The sequence below is a fragment of the Castanea sativa genome, chromosome 1, assembly GCF_040712315.1.
Source record: "Castanea sativa cultivar Marrone di Chiusa Pesio chromosome 1, ASM4071231v1".
NCBI classification, from domain to species: Eukaryota; Viridiplantae; Streptophyta; class Magnoliopsida; order Fagales; family Fagaceae; genus Castanea; species Castanea sativa.
In genome coordinates, this window is record NC_134013.1 from 28,392,162 (window position 1) to 28,413,775 (window position 21,614).

The 21,614-nt window shown below is 34.7% G+C and overlaps 2 protein-coding genes and 1 non-coding gene across 3 annotated transcripts; 2 read left to right on the forward strand and 1 right to left on the reverse strand.

Moving 5' to 3' along the window:
* The first annotated feature begins 22 nt into the window (after positions 1 to 22).
* On the forward strand, positions 23 to 3,059 carry LOC142622522 (aluminum-activated malate transporter 10-like). The gene is made up of 6 exons (XM_075796043.1): positions 23 to 414; positions 846 to 986; positions 1,096 to 1,368; positions 1,554 to 1,672; positions 1,762 to 1,905; positions 2,410 to 3,059. The coding sequence occupies exons 1-6, from the start codon at positions 75 to 77 to the stop codon at positions 2,821 to 2,823; spliced, it is 1,431 nt and encodes a 476-aa protein (XP_075652158.1). The 5' UTR covers positions 23 to 74; the 3' UTR covers positions 2,824 to 3,059.
* Positions 3,060 to 9,029: 5,970 nt separating this feature from the next.
* Positions 9,030 to 17,793, forward strand: LOC142612604 (plant UBX domain-containing protein 10). The gene is made up of 4 exons (XM_075784712.1): positions 9,030 to 10,074; positions 16,441 to 16,611; positions 16,770 to 16,973; positions 17,230 to 17,793. Exons 1-4 carry the CDS (start codon positions 9,238 to 9,240, stop codon positions 17,458 to 17,460), a joined length of 1,443 nt encoding a protein of 480 aa, XP_075640827.1. The 5' UTR covers positions 9,030 to 9,237; the 3' UTR covers positions 17,461 to 17,793.
* A 2,662-nt stretch (positions 17,794 to 20,455) lies between these two features.
* On the reverse strand, positions 20,456 to 20,529 carry TRNAV-AAC (transfer RNA valine (anticodon AAC)). The gene has a single exon. It is a non-coding gene; the product is annotated as a tRNA-Val (tRNA).
* Between the last annotated feature and the right edge of the window lie 1,085 nt (positions 20,530 to 21,614).

The following is a 21,614-nucleotide window of genomic DNA, read 5'->3' on the forward strand; positions in this document are numbered from 1 at the left end:
TCGTCCTACCTTAACACTTCCATTGCATCACATTAAGTCTTTGATTTTTTTCCCTTTCGAGGCTAACATAAAGGATGGCTTCTGAGAAGGAAGTTAGCAATGGAGTGGAGTGGAGGATAAAGATTGCTGATGGCTCATCAGAGAGATTGGTTCCAGAGTCAAATCCTGCCAGCAGACTCTTGCTTGGTCTAAAAAATTTTGTTGTAGGGTTGGCTTTAAAAGTGTGGAAGTTTTTGCAGAAAGCTTGGGATTTAGGTGTAGATGACCCCAGAAAAGTTATCCATTGTCTAAAGGTAGGGACTGCACTCGCTGTTGTCTCAATCTTTTACTATATGAGGCCTCTGTACAAAGGATTTGGAGAGAATGCTATTTGGGCAATCATGACAGTTGTGGTTGTATTTGAAAACTGTGTGGGTAAGTTTTGGCAATATCCTTAGTCGCCTACTCTTGCTTGTACAATATTTCATTGCTCTTCACAATTCTGCAATTTATTTTATGGCCATGCTTTTCTCTCAATTGGGTCATGGCCTAAAAGATCTTCACGGGGTTCATCATAAATTTGTGTACTTATAAAATTTCAAGCGAAAGGAAGAGGTCATTTCGCAGTTCAGATTTTATTTCAGTTTTTATATCTAAAGATGTACATATTGTTAGGTCATTATAAAATTTACATGATTCATTATAAAATTTACATGATGTGTTATTGGATACAGATTTAAATTTATAATATTTAATCTAAACCACGAAATAAATACATTCGAAATGGAGAGGATTTTAGTCCGTAAAAAAGAAACTTTCGAGTTTGCAGCTCAATAGTATTGACTCTGCTTATTAAATGGCTGCAGGTGCAACACTAAGTAAAAGTTTGAACAGAGTGTGTGGAACATTTCTTGCTGGTTTTTTAGCACTTGGTGTTCATTTTGTGGCTAGTCAGTCAGGACAGAGATTTGAACCCATAATAGTTGGAGCCTCAGTTTTCCTATTGGGTCTGTAAAGTTCTCCTTGAATTAACTTACTAGTAATAGTTGGAGCATCAGCCCTCTTGTTGCATCTAGATATATAAATTAACTTACTAGTAATTCTATCTTTGTTCAGCTTCTGCAGCAACCTTCTCAAGGTTCATTCCTTCGGTGAAAGCTCGGTTTGATTATGGTGCTATGATATTCATCCTTACCTTCAGTTTGGTTTCAGTATCAGGATATCGTGAGAATGAATTGTTTAAAATGGCACATCACAGAATATCCACTATTATCATTGGCACTTCATTGTGCAATATTATAAGCATGCTCATTTGTCCCATTTGGGCTGGTCAAGAGCTCTATACTCTAACCACTCGTAACATGGACAAGCTTGCTACTTCCCTAGATGGTAAGTGTTTTATCAAATTCGGAATATCTTATTACACCCTTGCAATTAATATTACACACTCCCTTTTAAAATAATGTCTTTGATAAAAACACGATTTCAGGTGTTATTACTCTTATCAAATACTTATTTTTTGTTATAATTATGCCACTGTTTAACAAGAATATTCTATCATTTCTACTGTTCAGGTTGTGTAGAAGAGTACTTTAAAGATAGTGGCAGTGTTGTTGAAAGTAATAAAGAATGTCATAAGAAATTCCAAGGTTACAAATGTGTATTAATTTCGAAGGCAGCAGAAGAATCTATGGTATGTGACAGGTAGTAGTGGATTAATTCTTTAAATTATATTTTGATCGATCTTTGACTGATATTAGAAATCGACATTGTTGTGAATAGGCCAATTTCGCTAGATGGGAGCCAGGTCATGGCCCCTTCAACTTTAGGCACCCATGGCAACAATATCTCAAAATTGGGTCAGCACTGCGTAGCTGTGCTTATTGCTTAGAGGCTCTCAATGGTTGCATTAGTTCAGAAAATCAGGTAACCCAACTTCATATATGGTTATACATTTTATTCTTCCACCCAGAGAAGATTAAAGTTATCATTAATTTTACTATAAAAAATTTACAAATGACGTGATAATGAATGTAATTTGATCTCACTCCAACAAAATAATAAATAAATATTTAAATTACATTTTTTAACTATTGGTGACAAATAAATTTATTAGGGTTTTTTTTAAAAGTTTGTAGAGTTTAAGTAATATTCATAAATTTGTAAAATCCTTAACATTATTTATAAAAAAAAATACTAATACTACTATCAGTTTTATTACAAGAAGTTTACTAACTAAAGTGGTAATGGATATAATTAATTTGTGTCACGTCAACAACATAAATATATAAATCGTTTAATTTTACTTTTTTAGGGTTTAAAATTAACACATTAATTTTTAATATTTTTTAAATAAAACATATAATAAATTATAAATATAAAGTCACTCTTTAAAATTCATGCAAGCTTATGACCACTTTGTTTCAACAGGCCCCTGAATATATCAAGAAACATCTCAACAACAGTTCTTTGAAAGTAAGCTCCAACTCTTCGAGTGTCATAAGAGAGCTAGCAGTTACCATCAAGACAATGAAAAAATCATCTAACATCCATTCCTTGGTTGGGGAAATGAATTTTGCGGCACAAGAACTCCAAAATGACTTAAAGTCACTTCCTAAGTTATTCAACCCTCCATCAATGCCAGAAGCTGATACTCCTGAAAATAAAAAGATTGAGCCAATCTCCAGAACAATGGTGAAAATTCCTCTAATGGAATTTGTTCCACTCGTAACTTTAGCTTCCTTATTGAATGAAATTGCCACAAGGATTAAAGGCATTGTAGATGCTGTTGAAGAACTGGAAAATTTGGCTGCATTCAAGCATGCAAGCAATGACAAGTGCTAAACAATCCAGTTGAATAACAATTTTTTTTATCAGATCAATATAAAGAAACCATGAAGGTCTTTCAAGAGGTTTGAGTTCCATATATTTTTCTGGATTGAGTGTACTTGAAATTATCAGAGGAAATTAAAGAAATGAAGAGGTGTGGTAAAATTCTAGAGATTACGAATGTAATGATTGCAGAACTAGAAGACAAAAATGAAAAATCATGGCACAGTTGTATATATTATTATATTCTACAGCTTGAAAGTGCTTAGTTTTATATACATCATTCCACCATGCAATGCTCCACCACCAGAAACTAGGTTTAATGCTTTCCAGCAGTTCTGAACCAAATTGCAAAATTCTATCAGGATGGATAATCAATTTGTTGGGTATCTACGAATTGGGATATAATTCTATCCATTGGAGAGTGCCCATCTCATGATGGTTTATATATATACACATATAATGTGACGTCGTTTAAAATTTGAAATAATATAACACTTAATACACCTATAATTTGGGATTTTACCAACAACATTGTGAGGATAACATTCATTATGTACCCATATTTTGTCCCTAGTGTGTATTTCTTATTTTGTTTAAAATTTTAAATAATATTACATTTGATTAGATACTCCTATAATTTGGGTTTTTACTGGCAACACTGTGAACCTAACATTCATTATATATCTATCCAGATTTTGTCCCTCGCGTGTATTTCTTATTTTTGAAACCAAATGAATATTCCTTTTGCATTTTGCAAAAAGAAATGATTTGTTGGGGAAGAGAATATCTTGGAAAGACTTCAATTAAGTAGTTACTATAATATATAGAGACAACTTAACTTAAAAGTTTAAGTTTATGAGTTTGGCATTTCCTATTGATTGAATTATCGCCTAAAAATATTCAAGGAATTCATCATATCTTGTGTACTTAAAAGCTAGCAAAATATAAAAACAACTTGCTTGAAGGTCACTTGGCCTGGTTTAGCATATGCTTTTTTAAATTCCATTCCAGATTTGCAGAATCTTTAGAATTGCTAACAATTGAAGTCACTTTAATATCATTAAACAAAAAGAACAATTTAAGATGTAGATCCAAATGCGAGATACTGAGATTACGATTCTACCAAGGAGTGATGGCCCGTTTAGCTTTCTAAAATTAGGTAAGGATTGGGTCTAGTGTCAAATTGCTCGCATTGTACCCATTAGAATGATGTCATGTGTCCACTGTCCATTGTTGGACATGTGTCATCATTTGGATTGGTCCAGTATAATTAGATATTTAACCCAATCAAAGTCCTTTAAAAAAATTTCCCTCCCTCTTATTTTTCTATAAAAATAAATAAAACTTATAAAATTTAATTATTGCCCTACAACATTTGATTGGATTATCGCCTAAAAATATTCAAGGGGTTCATCATAACTTGTGTACTTAAAAGCTAGCAAAATATAAAAACAACTCACTTGAAGGTCACTTGGCCTTATTTAGCATATGCTTTTTAAAATTCCATTCCGGATTTGCAGAATCTTTAGAATTGCTAACAATTGAAATCACTTTAATATCATTAAACAAAAAGAACAATTTAAGATGTAGATCCAAATGCGAGATAGTGAGATTACGATTCTACCAATGAGTGATGGCCAGTTTAGCTTTCTAAAATTAGGTAAAGATTGGGTCTAGTGTCAAATTGCATTAAACCCGTTAGAATGATGTCATGTGTCAACTGTTCATTGTTGGACATGTGTCATCATTTGAATTGGTCCAGTATAATTAGATATTTAACCCAATCAAAGTCCTTTAAAAAAATTCCCTCCCTCTTATTTTTCTATAAAGATAAATAAAACTTATATAATTTAATTATTGCCCTACAACATTTATATAATGACTAATACATCATTTCCCCCTTTTATTTTTTTTAAAGATAATTACAACATATTGCTAACCCCGCAGCTCGAACATTTTCACCCTTAAACCCTCAAACACTTTATACATGGAGATGTGTCATTTCCCTCTTTATTAATCTTACATTATACATATAAAGCTCATTACGTCAAAATATTTTCAAGATATATTTTCTTAATATTAAAAAAGTTTATATAGCTATATATATATATATATATATATATATATATATATATATATATATATATAATTTTCGATCGCTATAATAGAGGAGGGGATATATAATAAATGCATTATGTTTTACTGTTATTTAATGTTCTTCTCGTTACTAGTAGCATCTAGATAAATTAATTGGACTGGTAATTCTCTTGGTTCAGCTTCTCAAAATTTGTTCCTTCAGTGAAGGCCTGATTTGATCATATATGCTATGATATTCATCCTTACCTATAGCTTGTAACATGGACAAGCTTACCGATTCCTTTGATATGGTTAGTGTTTTATCAAATGAGCAATGTTAGGAACATAATTTTTCTTTTTTTCAACTTATTAAGGTGATATATTTTTATTAAAGCAATATATCTATCATATGTATTACTAACACAATTTTTATATGTATATTCTATGTGACTAAATTTATTGTTATCAAACATATATCTTTTGTTATATTTATGTCAGAGAATATATATTTTTTCCGCAAATCTTTCTTCTTCTTCTTTTTTTGCTGACTATCATTGCCATTTATCAAGTTGTGTAGCCGATTACTTTAAAGATAGTGGCAGCCTTGTTAAGAGTGAAACAGATGAGAAATAGCGAAGCTACAAATGTGTATTAAGTTCAAAGAAAAGAATAATCTTTGGTATGTTATAAAAAATAATGCAGCTAATGCTCAATATAAACTAGAATTTGACTTTAAAAATGCTGAAACTTACTAATTTTATTGCTAAAATTATTATGAAGTTTACAAAATGGCATGGTGAATGTGATTTGTATCACATTAACAATATAATAAATACATTTTTTTATTTTTTTTAGTTGAAAAGTAGACATATCAATTTCTTTTCTTTTCTTTTTTGGAAGGGACACAACAATTTTTAAAACTTATAGTATAATAAAATTGGTAATATCTGACTCTAACATCGTGACTTTATTTTGAAGTTTGGAATGGACATTGTTTTGCATAGGTCAATTTTGCTAGATGGGAGCCCAACCCATGGCCACTTCAGCCATAGAGGCTCTCAATGGTTGCATTCACTAAGAAAATGAGGTAACCCAAGTTCCTACATCCTTATTCATGGAGAATTTAATACTCATTCAGGCCTCAACTACTCTATTAATTCCAACAGGCCCGTGATATAAAGAAGCACCTCAGCAATATTTTTTTGAAAGTAAGCTCCAACTCTTCGAGTGTCATGAGAGACCTAGCAATTACTATCAAGTCAAGAGACTCAAGACAATGAAGAAATTATCTAACATCCATTACCTTGGTTAGAGAAATGAACAATGCAGTACAAGAACTCCAAAAAATGACTTCAAAAGTACTGCCTTCCTAAGTTATTCAATCCCCCACCAAAGCCCAGAAGCTGAAACTCCTGAAAACCAAAAAAATGGACATAACATCCATAAGAGTGGTTACAGACTCTGCCTCCCATGGAAATTGTTCCACTAGTAACTTTAGCTTCTTTATATATAGATTGATATTGCTACATGATCAATGGCATTGTTGATGCTTTCAAAGAACTAGCAGACTGGGCTAAATTCAAGGTTGCGGGCAATAACATGTGCGAATTAAATCTCTTGGATAATAGTTATTTTTATCAGATCAACAGAAAGATAGGGTAACCATCAAGATCTTTCAACGGCTCTTTCCAATATAATTTAGTTACTCGCCAAAGAAGGTCTGACTTCCATATTTTTCTTGGCTCAGTGCACCTGATTACCTGAGGAAAAGAAATGAACAAGTGCGATAAAATTCTAAAGAATACCAGTGTAAAGAATACTTACGGTGCTTTTGGAGTTGGTACGCATTAAGAAAATATTTTTCATGCATTTGCTTGGGGGTGACAATACTTTGAAAATACAAAATTCTCATGAACACAAAATTCACCACACCAACAAAATAAGCCCACAAAATTCATAATACCAAAATCCACTGGGGAAAAAAAAAAAAAAAAAAGCAACCAGAGAGAGAGAGATGTCACAGTGGGTTGCCCTGGAGCAAGAGATGATGGCTGGAGGTTCATGGGTTTGCTGGCAATGCCACCATGGCCATGGGTTTGTTGTTGCTGATCATCCAGAGAGAGAGAGAGTATAAACAAATTATTTTTATAACAATTAAATGAGTGTAATCAATAAAATTCAGAAATAATTTTTTTTTTCTTTGCTGTGTAATTATAGGGGATAAAACCCCGAGTTCAAGGTTACAATGGAACCGGGTACCACTAGGGTACAAGGCCCGGTGGTTAGAAATAATTATTTAATAATGGCATAAATTTGACATTGTTTTGAAGTTAAATTCTAACTTTCAGATGCACAAATGGTTACCTTTTTATTATTTATTTATGGAGAATACCGTAACTTAATTTATTAAGAAAAAGATAAAAACAAAGCATCTTGAATCACAGGCAACTTAATGAAGGACGAATTTTTCTCTATCCAAGTTATAAAAGAAACAATTCCTTCGGCATATGCTATCAGAGTATGTACTAGTTTATTTGATTTAAGATTGTTACTATAATTCAATCATTTTGAGTTTAACAAAATAAAACATATACTATACTTGATGTTAATCTAATAGCTAAAAATCATTACATGAAAATTATAACTAACTAAAATAGATTGACTATTAAAAAAAAAATTAAAATTCCACTTAGTATTACATAGTAACTGTCTAGATTTCTCTTAAGTATTTTATATATCTATTAATATGCGATCTTTTTGGCAATGCCAAAAATCTCTTATTTTGAAATTTATGCATGGTTGTGCTTGTGCCTCATTTATCTTCTTAAGTTTTACCTCTTCTCCTTTTCTTCTTAAAAAAAGAAAAAGAAACACCTCTTCTCCTTTTTACCATTTTTTTTAACTAATACGTAAAACATGGGAAGATGATATGAATTTTTTTATGTTTAACATAAATAGTAAATTTTAAAAATAAAATATTGATTATAATAATTTCAAGGTGGTAGATATTGATATAACTTGACAAAATAAATAATTATTATATCACTAAATAAAAATACCAAATTTTAGTCATATTGAAGTATTTTTACATTTTCATTACCAAAAAAACGAAATATTTTTTAAAAATTATTATATACATATATTTTAGCACATAGTTAATATATAGTAATATGGGTGAGTCCAATGCACAGTGGCGGCTCCACTTGTATGGGAGGGTGGTCACAGAAACACCGTCACTTGCCAAATTTTTTTTTTTATATTTAGCAAAAAAAATATAAAAAAAATTAGTTTAAATTGATCTATTCAGTGAGACTTGAAAAAAAAAATGTATATATATACTTACAAAAAAAAAATATTACATACTATATTAACTTATTTTGATCACCCTAATAAAAATGTTAAACAACATGATTTGAGAATCACAAGAATTTGAATTCAACAAAAATAATAGTATTGCTACATTCACAATATTTTCATAATAAATCTTATGTGGTAAGCTATTACTAATTCTAATTTGGGCTTAATATTAGCATGTTTTACCCACCAATAACAACTTGTTGCATAAGATTTGTTATGAAATTTTTGTGGTCACTTTATTATTCTTGTATTAGCATTTTCAATTTTCACTTTATCTCTTATTAGTCTTTTTTTTATTAGTATAAAAAATTGTAATGTTTCATGTATTTTTTTTTTTTTTTGTGATATTGATATATTTAAATTATTTCTTTATTAAATTTTTTATAATTTAAATTTTTTAGTAACGAAATATTCATAGAGTGCCCTGCCAATGCATTTCATTTTGATGATTCATCCCCTATTTTCCACTGGTTAAGCTCTGACCAAAAGAAGATAAACAGCAGGCTTTGGCTATTGGGCCTATTTGCAGGACAACTTCAGATTTCAGGAGACTTTGAAAAGCGCTCCCAATCCCAATTTCTTGGCCCACAGAAGTTCAATACAAAACCGGCGTCGTTATCCTTTGCCCCATTGTCGGTTAAGCAGGCAATTTGAGTTACACGTACGAACCCACTCATTTCGTCTTCTTTCTTTGCCATTGACAATGTGGCAGTTTAGTTAATTCCATCATGTCCAAGGGCCAAACTAGTATATATATATATATATATATATAATAATCAATAATTAGAATTAGTTCATTTTTCAATCCCATTTCTTTCAAAGAAGTAGAACATTCCAGTCAGTCCATTCCGTTCCGATTTTTAGAGAGAGAAACTCAAAATTTCATTTTCTCTCTCTGTAACGAACTGTGATTTTTGTGAACCATTTTTGTTGAAGAATTTTCAGTGAATACAAACACCTAATTTCTTGAGAGAGCTTGGTTTCCGTACAGATATGGTTGATGTAGCCGACAAATTAGCGTATTTCCAAGCGATCACGGGCCTCGAAGATCCCGATTTGTGCACGGAGATTCTCGCCGCTCATGGCTGGGACCTCGAGCTCGCGATCTCGTCCATCACCTCCACAAACACCACCACTCCGCCGGAGAATTCCGCATCCACGCCGGCAGTCGCTACATCCTCCGGCGACGATGGCGGAGGTCGAGGTGTCACGCGGTCACGTTTAGAACCTCCGCGTTTTGGAGCACCGGAGCGATCTGAAGCGGCCGCCGGACCCGGTTTGGCGTGGAAGATCGTGACTTTGCCGATTTCGGTGATTTCCGGTAGTCTAGGGTTGATTTCCGGCGCGATTGGGCTTGGATTATGGGCCGCCGGTGGTGTGCTCTCGTATTCCATGGGAATGGTAGGGTTGGGCTCCGGTTCGGGCCGGAACAGCGAGGCGTCGGCTCGGTTGGTTCCGTTATCGGCGGCGGCATCGGAGGCTGTGGAGTTCGTGGCGGCATTTGAGAGAGATTACGGTACGACGACAATGACGAGGCCGAATTTCGTGAGCCAAGGGTTCATGGACGCGCTTCAGAGGTCGAGGAACGAGTTCAAGCTGTTGTTTGTGTATTTGCACTCGCCGGATCATCCTGACACGCCTTTGTTCTGCGAGAGAACGCTGTGTTCGGAGGCTTTAGCGGCGTTTGTGAACGAGAACTTCGTGGCGTGGGGAGGAAGTATTAGAGCTAGCGAAGGGTTCAAGATGAGTAATAGCTTGAAAGCCTCAAGGTTTCCTTTCTGTGCTGTGGTAATGGCCGCTACGAATCAGAGGATCGCATTGCTCCAGCAGGTACGTACCAGTTTTAAGTTCCACTTGAATTTATGGTATCTGAATCTCTATAGAATTTGCTTAGGAGCTAATTGTTTTAGTTGCTCTTGTTAGTTTGTTGTTAGAGACTGTTCATATTTAGAGTAGAGGAGAGTGATTAATGCACCATCAAGAGAGTGAATCGATTCAAGTTAAGGGAATGAAAAAAAGGTAGAGGGAATGAAAAAATATAGAAGAAAACCAAAATTAACATTTGTAGAAATAGTAAAAGAGGACATGTCAATTTAGGATGTGATAGAGTATGACTTTGGATAGAGTAGGATAGCAGAAAACAATACATGTGGCCGACCTGACTAATTTGTTGTTGATCCATTACGGCGTAACCAACCCCCAAGGGTTGGGAGTAAGGTTTGATAATAGTTGTTGTTGATATATGGAAATTAAAATTGAAAATTGTTATCAGTTGAATACATAATTGAACCATACCATGTGCCAAGGAGCTCCAGCTTAAACAGGTAAATGTCACTTCCTTCTCCCATAGGGTGGATGATGACGTCTTGGGATCAAAACTCAACGGGGGCACATGAAACATACCAAATAAATAAACCATAGCATGTCCTTTGGAATTAACAATTTCATGTCATTAGACTGTTCTATTGAATTTCAAACAAAGCTTGACAGTGATAGAATCATTCTTGCTCTGTGGGATGAGGAGACAAAATTGTAGGCTGAAGTAGTGCTTCTTTGTTCTGTAGTAGGAAGTGCTCATCTCAAGCTTAGTCACAAAATAAGTGTGGCAGAATTGATAGTTGGAAGAGGAATGGATATTGGTATCTGTAATGTTGGAGGTTGTGCTCCTATTTGTCAATGATAAGTGCTTTGCTGTTTTGTTCTGCAACCTGTCAATGGATAGCCAATCTTCTCTTAGAGCTCTATTGGAATTCGGCATAGACTTGACCTCTTTTTGCCTTGTCTTATTGTTTAATATGGCAAAAGTTCTCACAAGCTTATGGTTAAGACAAATTAAGGTTTTAAATAATTTGTGTCAATAGATCAGTCTATTTGTCCTGTAGCTCATTCTTTGTGGGTGCAAATGTTACAAGTTTTCAGGATCCAATGGGCCATGCCAAGTTCAATGGAGAGTTTGGTGTTTTGTTGGAGTAATTGGCTGGGGGAATTTTCTTCGGACATATGGAATATGGTTCCTAGCTGTTTGATGTGGGCTGTTTGGATGGAAAGAAATCAGCGATCTTTTGATGCTAACGAGAAATCGCTTGTTCTGTTAAAAGCTCTATGTTGGAGGACTCTTTTTGATTGGGCTAGGTGCTGGGATTCTTCAAATTGTTCTTCTACTTTGGAGTTTCTTACTTCCCTTAGAATTGCCCCTTAAGTTGCTTTCCTATCTTTGTTGTTTTTTGTTGCGGTTTCTTGTGTTCACCATTATGAACACCTTGTATTTGCTGTTTTCACTTTTTCTTCATGATTAATATGATTCTTATTACTTATCAAAAAAAAAAAAAAAGATCAGTTTATTACAAAAGTTGAGATTATGGGTGTATTCAAGAGGAGGTTTATGGAGTGGTGAATTCCAGTAGAATGTTTTTGTTGGTTGCTGATGGAATTTGCATGGCAGAGTGAGTCTTCTTTTTCAATCAGTAAGAAAACTTTGTTTGTGCAACTCACTAAAAGCTCAGTTACAAAATGCTACACACTTTGAAACAAACCCAGGCCAACTGCTCAATACACCCTAGAACACTAAAAACCACCAAGGCACTAAACTAGAAAATACATCTGCCTGTCCAACAAAACATATATGATGACTAGTTCTGAGGACAAAATGACAAATACAAAACAAAGGCGTACTAGCATAAACATACGGCAGCTGCTATTACCAAACCAAAGCCATCTCATTTTGATGTAAATCAGGCAGAACAAAGGTTGACATCCCCCAAGAATGAAAAAAAAATCTCTCAAGAGAGGATTTCCTAAACATTCCTTGAGCATTAACATGAGATTTCATCTCCCATATGATATAATGGAGCATACTTTCCTCTGTTTTGCATTGATCACCATGAATGACAACATTCCTTTGGAATTAAATTTGATAAACTGCATAACCTTGGGCCAGTTTGTAGATTATAGCCCTCAACTCCTTCCATTCCAACCTTTAAGACCCCAATCTACCAACCAATCCCATTCAGAGATATGATTGAACATCAAGCACATATCGATGACCTTCCCTTAAATTGTTGTGGTCAATGAACATTTAAAGAACAAGTGATTTCTACTCTCCTAAAATATCTGTAAAATACACAGGTTGAGTCCCCTGCATAACCCCACAAAATTGAGTCCCTTGTCTGATTAGAGCATAAAGGCATATCTCAGGATCTTCAATGAGAATTAAGCTAGCTTAGAGCAGTTTACTATGGCTCTTCTTGATTAATTGCATTGCGCCTATCTAAGCTTGACTAACTGCCAGTTTTAGATGCTTGCTAGATTGGTCTGTCTTCGGCTTTTTCTGCAAGATGGTTAATTTAGACTGAAAATTCACTGAAGTGTCTGATCCAGCAGGGGCCAGCACCATTCCTTACCCTTCAAGTCACTTGAAAAGGAAGCACGGATACGGATATGGGTAGGACATGGTGATACGAGCAATTTCTGAAAAATTATAACACAAAACAGATGGTAAGACACAATACGACACACGTATGGCACCCTAAATCAAGTTTCCATGCTTCCTAGCTTGAAGCTTTGGCCTTAATGTTGCTAGCGTCATACACTACTCTTGTACCATATTTAAAATACAAAACCTGTTAAGATGCCACTAGTCCAGGCGTATTGCAACAGAAGACCCTTCACCTATTTTAAACTTTGTGAATTTCCTGTCATCAGGTCTAATCATTTACTCCATCCTCAAGTATATCTTGGGGTATCTTTCTTTTAAAAATACATACATATATATATATATATATATATATATATACACAGACACACACACACACACACACACACACACACATATATATATAATAGTAAGAAAATAAATTCATTGATGTAAAAAGAAGGTTGAGGCCCAAGTACACAGTGAATAAACCATGGACACTCTAGAGAAGAAAAAAGGGGGAAAAAACCAAGATACAAACTATCTATAAACACTAAAATGTCTAAAACTAGACTGGAAGATGGCATAGTGCTCCCACTAGCTGCAACTTAAGTTGAACAATTGGATGGTCTTTCTGCTCAAAAGTGAGGTATAATTATCATGAAGTGGTGCTTTATGTGCATGGGAAGGATGCGAATCATTTTTTTCTACATTGTGAAGTGGCTTGAGAATTGTGGTTTATGATATTGTGTTTTTTTGGTGTTTCTTAGGTGATATAGTTTTTAGTGCGGGAGATGTTAAAATGTTGGCAGGGATGGTCTGGTAGGAGAAGGTATTGGAGGATATGGAAAGTGGTTTCATTGTGTCTAGTAGGTGTATTTGGAGAAAACGTTGTGCTTATTGGGACAAGAATATAGTGTCATTATGTTGAGATATTTACTTCTAAAGTCCTTATGTCTCTGGACTTCATCATCTCTTTCGTTTTCTATTGAAGGGCTCCTTGAATTCTTCGACTCCTTGAGCTAGCTAACCACTGTTTTTTGCCATATAGACCAACTCCGGTACCCTTTTACACACCACCCATCCAATTCCTGGGAGTATCCATATGAAAGCTCATAACTCTCTATCTTTACATCACAATGCAAGACAAGGTCGTCTATAATCTCCCTATCAAACTTGCACGTACACCACCAATTCAAAATAATAATACCCATTTTCCTCAAATTGTCAATTGTTAATATCTTCCCTTTCATTGTGGACTAAATAAAGAAGCCAACATGAGGAGTTTCAACCCTTCACATTGCACACCAAGGATTGTGTTGGTCTTCCCCACCCACTTCTTAGAGCTTTGTAATAAGTACTCACTTTGAAGCCTTGACATTTGGAAGGAGTCCAAATCATCTATCATCCTATCCTCCTGCACACAGGAGATAATATCTTTGCAGATACAATTCCTTCAAGAATGAGTCCAAAGATCCTAGCTCACAATCAATAGAGGAACAAAAGGATTTCAATGAGTGCACCCATTGGACACATCCATATAATTAACCACTTTTGCACCTTTATTCCTAGCAATCACAAAGATTTCCAAAAAACAACAATCATGCCAAAAAAACAAATCTTTTTACTTGTCCCAACACCAACCCCCATTAAATGCTATGTATTGAAGCACTATTACACCAATCTATCTCCATCCCAAAGTGCCACAACTGTATATGTTAACAAGGATTTATTGAAAACCACAAGTTTTTTGACCCCCAAACCTCCCAATTGAATGGGGTAAAGGATAGACTCGCAATTAACCAAATGGAATTTAGTTTCACCCCCCAAACCACCCCAAGATATGGTCCAGAAATTCCTATCCCTCAGCAAAGTGATTGTTCTGGCCCCATTTTTCCGTTGTTGTTGTGGAACCAGTCACAAGCTTATTTGAAAACCCATAATGGGGATTTGTCTGTGAATTTTTGGAAATGTGTTTTTATTTTTAAGTTTGCCTGATTAAACCTGCAGCTGTCATCTTAAGGTTTGGGGGATACCCCAGCTCTTCCAGCACCTCATGCGGTGCCTGGGCATTGGAATTCAAACCCCACCAGCCCCCCTTTTCCTATTTACCTATCAAAAGAAAAAACTTGCAGCTGTCACTCATCTGCAACAACATGCCAGTTGTGATAATATATTTTTTCTCCAGCGCAATTTTAGATGCACTAAGAAAACATATGGTTAAGTCTTAGACAAGTAGGATTCTATGTGGCTTTCCTTGCTTGGACAACCATGAAGGGTAAAATTTTAGCAATGGATACATTGAGGAAGTGGGGCACAATAATTTCTGATTGTTGTAATTTGTGCTTTGAGGAAGTGGGACATAATAATTACTGATTGGTGTAATTTGTTCAAAGCTAATTTGGATTTCATAGATCATCTCTTTCTACGTTGAGAAGTAGCTAGAGATTTATGGTCACTTGTATTGTGTTCATTGCAGTGAGCTGGATGATGAATCTTGGAGACTGATTTATTATTGAAAGGGCTTTTGGGGGGAAAATGTCCAGTCTGAAATTTGGAGGGCTGTTCCTTTGTGCCTGCATGTTGAGTTTTTGGAGAGAAAGTGACGCATGTACTTTTGAAAGCAAAGAACTCGCAATAGATTTTTTATTATTATTATTATTATTATTGGTAAAGCATAGAACTCACAATAGTACAGTTGAAGTTTCAGTTTTGCAGTCTTAACATGCAAGGGAGTAGGCTGGCAGTGATTAACTTCTTCAGATTTGTTAACTTTAATTGTTGATTTGAATTTTAGAACATAATTCTGTATTTTTCCTTTCTCCCTATTTGGGTCTTCCTTTTTAGACATCCCGTCTACTTAGGTTGCATCATTTTTCATGTTTTTTTAGTGATGTTATTTTACCTATAAAAGAAAAGATGAGATAAGCATGTTACTTGGGTGGGAAGGTAGAGGATTGATTGATGAAAGTGGTGAATATGGTCTGAAACTAAGACATCAACATAAATAAGGGATTCCACCTTTATATGTTAGTCCTTTAGTTGTTAGGTATGTGGTGGAGAGGCATAAAGAGTTTGGCAACATGATAGAGGGAGTAGTATGAAAAATTAAGAAGCTAAGACCAACCTAGGGCTCTTCTCTTTTTTGTCTATATACTTCTCTCCATCCATAGGAGATATGATGGTGCTGTTAGCTGCTCTTCCTATTATACAAAGTCCAACAACTGGTTTCTATCAAATTATATAGATAACAATATAGTTGTACAAATTTCCTTCGTATTATCTTATGCTGGAAACCAACCCTTTCTTATCTATCTAAGGGGCCAACATATGATGGACATTAAAAGCTCAATTTAATGGCTTCATTAGATTTCTTTTTTCTTCTTCTTCTCATGGTGTCTTAGCCAACCACTACATTAGAGGTGTTAAGACAATTCTATGAAAGTTACTTCTCAAAAAAAAAAAAAAAAATTCTATGAAAGTCCATTTAAAACACTCTATGTTAGGTGTTTGTTAAATCATGTTCAAGTATCTTGTCTTGCACGTATTATAATGATTATGAAGGTTCTTGTGAATGATTAATGGTGAATATGTTCTGGTTTCATTGAACTTTATATTTGCAATCTCCCTTCTCATCAATGTTCCTTTCCTTACCTTTTGCATAGGGCAACTTGTTCTTTTGTAATCTCTATATTTGCAATTTCCCTTCATCAAACTGCCTTTGTATAGGAAAACTTGTTCTTTTGTAATGCGGACTTACTGGTGTATCATTTCATGTTCTGCAGGTTGAGGGACCAAAATCTCCTGAAGAAATGCTCACGATATTACAGAAAGTGCTTGAAGAAAGTGCCCCCGTTCTTGTTGCAGGAAGACTTGAAGCAGAAGAAAGAAGAACCAACATGCGCTTAAGGGAAGAGCAAGATGCTGCTTACCAAGCAGCACTTGAAGCTGATCAAGTATGCAACTCTTTTAACTTGGGTTTTTGCTCGTGTCATGCAGTTTGGTGTGGCCCATATGGCATGCTTCTTCTCTCCCTACTAGCAAAGTCTTACTTAGAAAGAACTTTGTTGCAGCTTTTCTTGCAGTGACTTACAATTTTTCTATGTTGCATCAGGCTAGGGAACGCCAGAAGAGAGAAGAGCAAGAACGCCTCGAGAGGGAAGCTGCTGAAGCTGAGAGGAAGCGTAAGGAGGAGGAAGAGGCTCTTGAAAGAGCAGCACGTGAAGCTGCAGAGAAAGAGGCTGCATTAGCAAGAATGAGGCAGGAGAAAGCTTTGTCACTTGGTGATGAACCTGAGAAAGGACCTAATGTGACACAGGTAAAAACCTTGAGTCTGTACAAAGATGATTTTGTTCTTTATGATTTGCTAACGACCCCCCCCCCCCCCCATCCAATCCTGCCTGCTTCTCTCATTAAATTATTATTATTATTATGAAGGCATTATCTAACAAAATTCTGTGTCTGCACTTACATTACATATATTCTTCTGATTCCTTTGCCAGTAGTTTGGACATTATGACTTCACTAAAATTCACCAAACCTGATGTACCTTTGTGTGTTTTTACTTGGACCAGGTTTTGGTACGGTTTCCTAATGGAGAACGCAAGGAGAGGAGGTTCCACAGTACCTCAACAATTCAATCTCTATATGACTATGTTGATTCTTTGGGCTGTTTAGAAACTGAGAATTATAGCCTTGTCTCTAACTTCCCTCGGGTCGTTTATGGCCCAGAGAAACTGTCTTCGTCACTGAAAGAAGCAGGATTGCATCCTCAGGCAAGCCTTTTTGTGGAGTCGAACTTGTGAGAGGTTCTTAAGTGAAAAGTAATATGAGAAGTAGTCCAAGATGGGACATGCAAGTAGGACTAATTGTTGTGTTTTTCTTTGCTGTTACAACTTGATTAGCAAATATTATACAATCAGATAAGATAGGTTGCCATCTCTGTATGTGGATGTTTGGTTTTTCCTCAATGCAAATTCAACGAAGCAGATGGTCCTAAGTGGAAAACCTGTTTGAAATAATGATAATTTGATTTTGCACGTGTATCAAAATTGAAAAAATTGAACTAGCTTACTACTGCTTATTGATCTTTGTATAACTAGGTTGACAGTGGTAAATCTGTTGAAATTTCCAGTCAACTGGCTTATTATTGGGTTGGCATGGGTCTAAAATGTACACTTCCAGGGTGATTGCTGGAAGCTATACGTTGCATGGCTTCTAAGAGTATTCAAAGTGATGTTTCTAAATTTTTTTAGCTTTTGGAAACTCAAAAGGCTACTTTATCTATTTTAACACTTTACAATACACACAACATCAAAGGTCTTGGTTTTTTACCACTTCATCTAAATATTATTTCTTTATTATTTTTTAATTTTCCCTCTACATCTCTTTCTCTCTTTCTCTATGCGTCACTTTCTTCTCCCAATCAAAAATAACCAACAAACCCACCACTCACGGCTACTGCCAGCCACCACCACCACCAAAAAATCCAAAATCACCACCACTACCTCCCACAATCCATAACATCACAACCACCTATCCAACCTAGTCGCAGCTCCACTAAACTACAACCCCCACTTACTGTACAACCCAAAAAAACCGAATCTCACCTACAACACAAATTGAAACCCAAGACACCATCCATCACCATGAACTAAAACTCGTCCACCCACCAGCCACTGCACAAACTAAAACTCACCACCTATCGCCATCGCAAGCCCTAATCTAAAATCAAATAGATAACCATAAAATAAAATAAAAAATATCACCTTTCAAACCCAAACCCAAATCCAAATCAACCAATAACTAAACACACCCTAATCTAAAATCAAACAGATAACCATAAAATAAAATAAAAAATATCACCTTTCAAACCCAAACCCAAATCCAAATCAACCAATAACTAAACACACCATAAGAAAGAGAGATGTTTGGCCATAGCAAAAGAAATTTTTTATTAAAAAAAATTAGAAGGGAAGAGGAGCGGCCACCATCTATCGTCAACCTCAACCACTAGAACACCATCGTTGCCAATCTCAATCACCACCACAAGCTCATGTTGTGCCTATATCAACCATCCTATTCTCGCATTTTGCTAAGAGAGCAAGAAATAAAAAACAAAAAACAAAACAAAACAAAACAAAAACAAAAACGGAGGATGCTTTGAAGAGAGAAGAAAGAGAAAGAAAAAATATTTTTAAGGAGAAGAAGAGAGAAAAAATATATATTAATTTTTTTTTATAAATTTGTAACTACAGTAAGCTGCCATCTTTGTCAGTTTACTGTAGCTTAATTGCCATTTTTTAAAACTATAAAATCATTATTGTAGCCTATTTTAGTTGCTAAAATATCATTTTAGCAATTATACCACCATTATTGTGAATGATGTAACAAACAATATGAAATTGTGCCTTCTTTTTAGATTCGAGCCACCATTGTCATCTTTATTGTAAGGAAGAACTAAATGATGGTATTAGACTGTGAGAGAGTACTGTTCGGTTACATGTCATGTCATGGGCCTCGTGTCATTTTCAATCTTTACCCCACCGTTTTGTGCAATTGCCACTTCCTACAGTTACGATTTTTTTTTTTTACCTGGAGGAATGAACTCATGAAAAAGGAGAAAGTGAGTAATGTAGCTTTTGGTATTGGCAAATTCATATTACTTCTAACATCTAGATTTTTAGAAATGTAACTATTTCTATATTTGGTTTTATTGGGAATGTGAGAGATGATAATATTTGGTTTATTCCCAAGAATAATAAATAAATTATTTATTTTTCCCATTTTATCCTTAGATTTGAATGTAAACTACCAAATCCTTTAAAAAAAAAATTCCTCTAAATAAATAATGAAAAACCAAATATAAACTATTAACTATGACAAATTCATTAGAATTATAGTCTAACATTTCAAAATGACAAGTACAATACAAAAAAAAAACTATTTAAATTCTTAAATGTTTTTATTCTTAATAATAATTTTTAAAAGAGTTTAATCTATAACAAAACAACTTGACAACTCTTTTTTTCCACACGTGAAACCTAAATAAAACTTTATTAAAGAATATATCAACATAGTTGTTTATCTTGTTTATATTATTTTGGTGGAAAAAGATAAAGACAAGGGAAAATATATTGATAATTTATTTTATATTTTATCTTAATTGCTTAAAGGATAAGAAAAAATGGTTAAAATTGTCAATTTATAAAAAATACAATTTCTTTTAAGCTTGGAAATCTGGATTCCGACTTATTTTAAAGGGAATTCACATTTCTATTGAGAGGGTATTAAGGGGGAATCCAGATTCTCCTGACATCTGATTCCCTAGCGTTATTTGCAACCAAACATAAGAATGTTTAAACATTTCTAAGAATCCTAAATGGTACACAATACAGCTTGTGATGGTATTAAAGTTTATACTTTTAGAATAAAGTATGCATTATTAGAACATTATTACGTGGTAGGAGCAGCAAGAATTCATTTAATTAAGTCTAATTTGAATTTAATCATCCACAGGATTTTTATCTCTTACGAAAGCATCTATCTAACCTCGATTGGAGACTGTCTTTCGACTTTTAGGATCCAGTTGCAATTGAGAAGTTGCCATAGGTTCCATACTTCCCAATTATAATCCTTACACGAGATCAACAATAAAGTCGTGGTCTCGTTGACAAGGACTAAGTAATATGCAACCGATCAAAAATTGACAAAAAGAAAAGAGACGGGATCAAAAAAAAAAAAAAAAGGGAACAAACATGAAAAGGAGAAACAAAAAGGCAAGAGAGCAAAAAGTTCCAATGGCGTCGCCCGGGTTCGAACCGGAGACCTTCAGTGTGTTAGACTGACGTGATAACCAACTACACCACGACACCATATGTTCAGCATGCTCCCGATAAACCTATATCAATTGACTCCGATCACAGACTTTTCTAACAAACAAAAACAATTCTCCATTTCAGATCTTTTTGTTTTTGGTTTTACGTCCCACATATTATTGTTGGCACGTCTGGACTCCGGAGCCAAGTAAAACTCTGGGCCCATATTATCACCACTCCAATAAATCAAGTGGGAATGAAACCCCAAACTCATGCCAACCCGCTTTAATGATCATGATCATGATGATGATGTGAGATGAACAGCACCCACCCACCCACTCAAGAACTCCAACTTGGTAGTTGGTCCCCAAAATCAATCCACCTCATGAGTCATGCCCATGAATTCATAGTAGCGGTTGGCATGTACGTTTCACATGTCATATAAAATTTTAGTGTTGTTTTTAAAAAATAAATCTAAATCTTAAAAACATTAACTTCGGTTATTTTATGAACGACTTATCATACATATACCGAATTCGCAATGAGAATTCAGGATTTTACATGTCAAAAGTTAGAATTGAGGTTGTAATTTGTAAACTGATCAAGTTGAGTTCAAATGGTAAAATTTTAGGATTTTTTATTCATTTAATTTTATTTTTGAACACAAATTAAATTTAAGTTAATCGCTAAGCTAAAATTTATGTTCAAACTTTGTTCATTTTCTTGTCAAAAAAACTCAACTTTGTTCACTTGCTATTCAATTAACTTATTCTTTTTTCATATATATTAAACTCCACACCTAAAATTTTTTACTCCTTCACAAATCTGTGCTAATAACAAGTGATGGTGAACTAAAAGATTGAACCATCTCCAATTCGTCCATAAAAGTCGTCCAAAGCAAGTAAGGTTAGCCTAACCTAAAAAGGTCGTCCATCGTCAGAGAGTCGTCCATGGGCATGAAGGTCATCCATGATGAAAAAACCTGGATGACCCCTCAACAATTAGAAAATCTCAGATTGGATGTAAATACGAAAGCTTATAGTTTGGACCATGTTCTACTATTTTGAAGTATGAGCAAAATCCTTGTTTATTGTTATAACTTCCCACTAAGTATATAACTTCCAATGGCAGTTATAGAAGAT

Coding starts and splice junctions, on each gene's coding strand:
- LOC142612604 (XM_075784712.1), top strand. CDS start 9,238: ATGGTTGATGTAGCCGACAAATTAGCGTATTTCCAAGCGATCACGGGC. Junction 10,075..16,440: donor GGATCGCATTGCTCCAGCAG/GTACGTACCAGT, acceptor CATGTTCTGCAG/GTTGAGGGACCAAAATCTCC. Junction 16,612..16,769: donor CAGCACTTGAAGCTGATCAA/GTATGCAACTCT, acceptor ATGTTGCATCAG/GCTAGGGAACGCCAGAAGAG.
- LOC142622522 (XM_075796043.1), top strand. CDS start 75: ATGGCTTCTGAGAAGGAAGTTAGCAATGGAGTGGAGTGGAGGATAAAG. Junction 1,673..1,761: donor AGGCAGCAGAAGAATCTATG/GTATGTGACAGG, acceptor TGTTGTGAATAG/GCCAATTTCGCTAGATGGGA. Junction 1,906..2,409: donor GCATTAGTTCAGAAAATCAG/GTAACCCAACTT, acceptor TTGTTTCAACAG/GCCCCTGAATATATCAAGAA.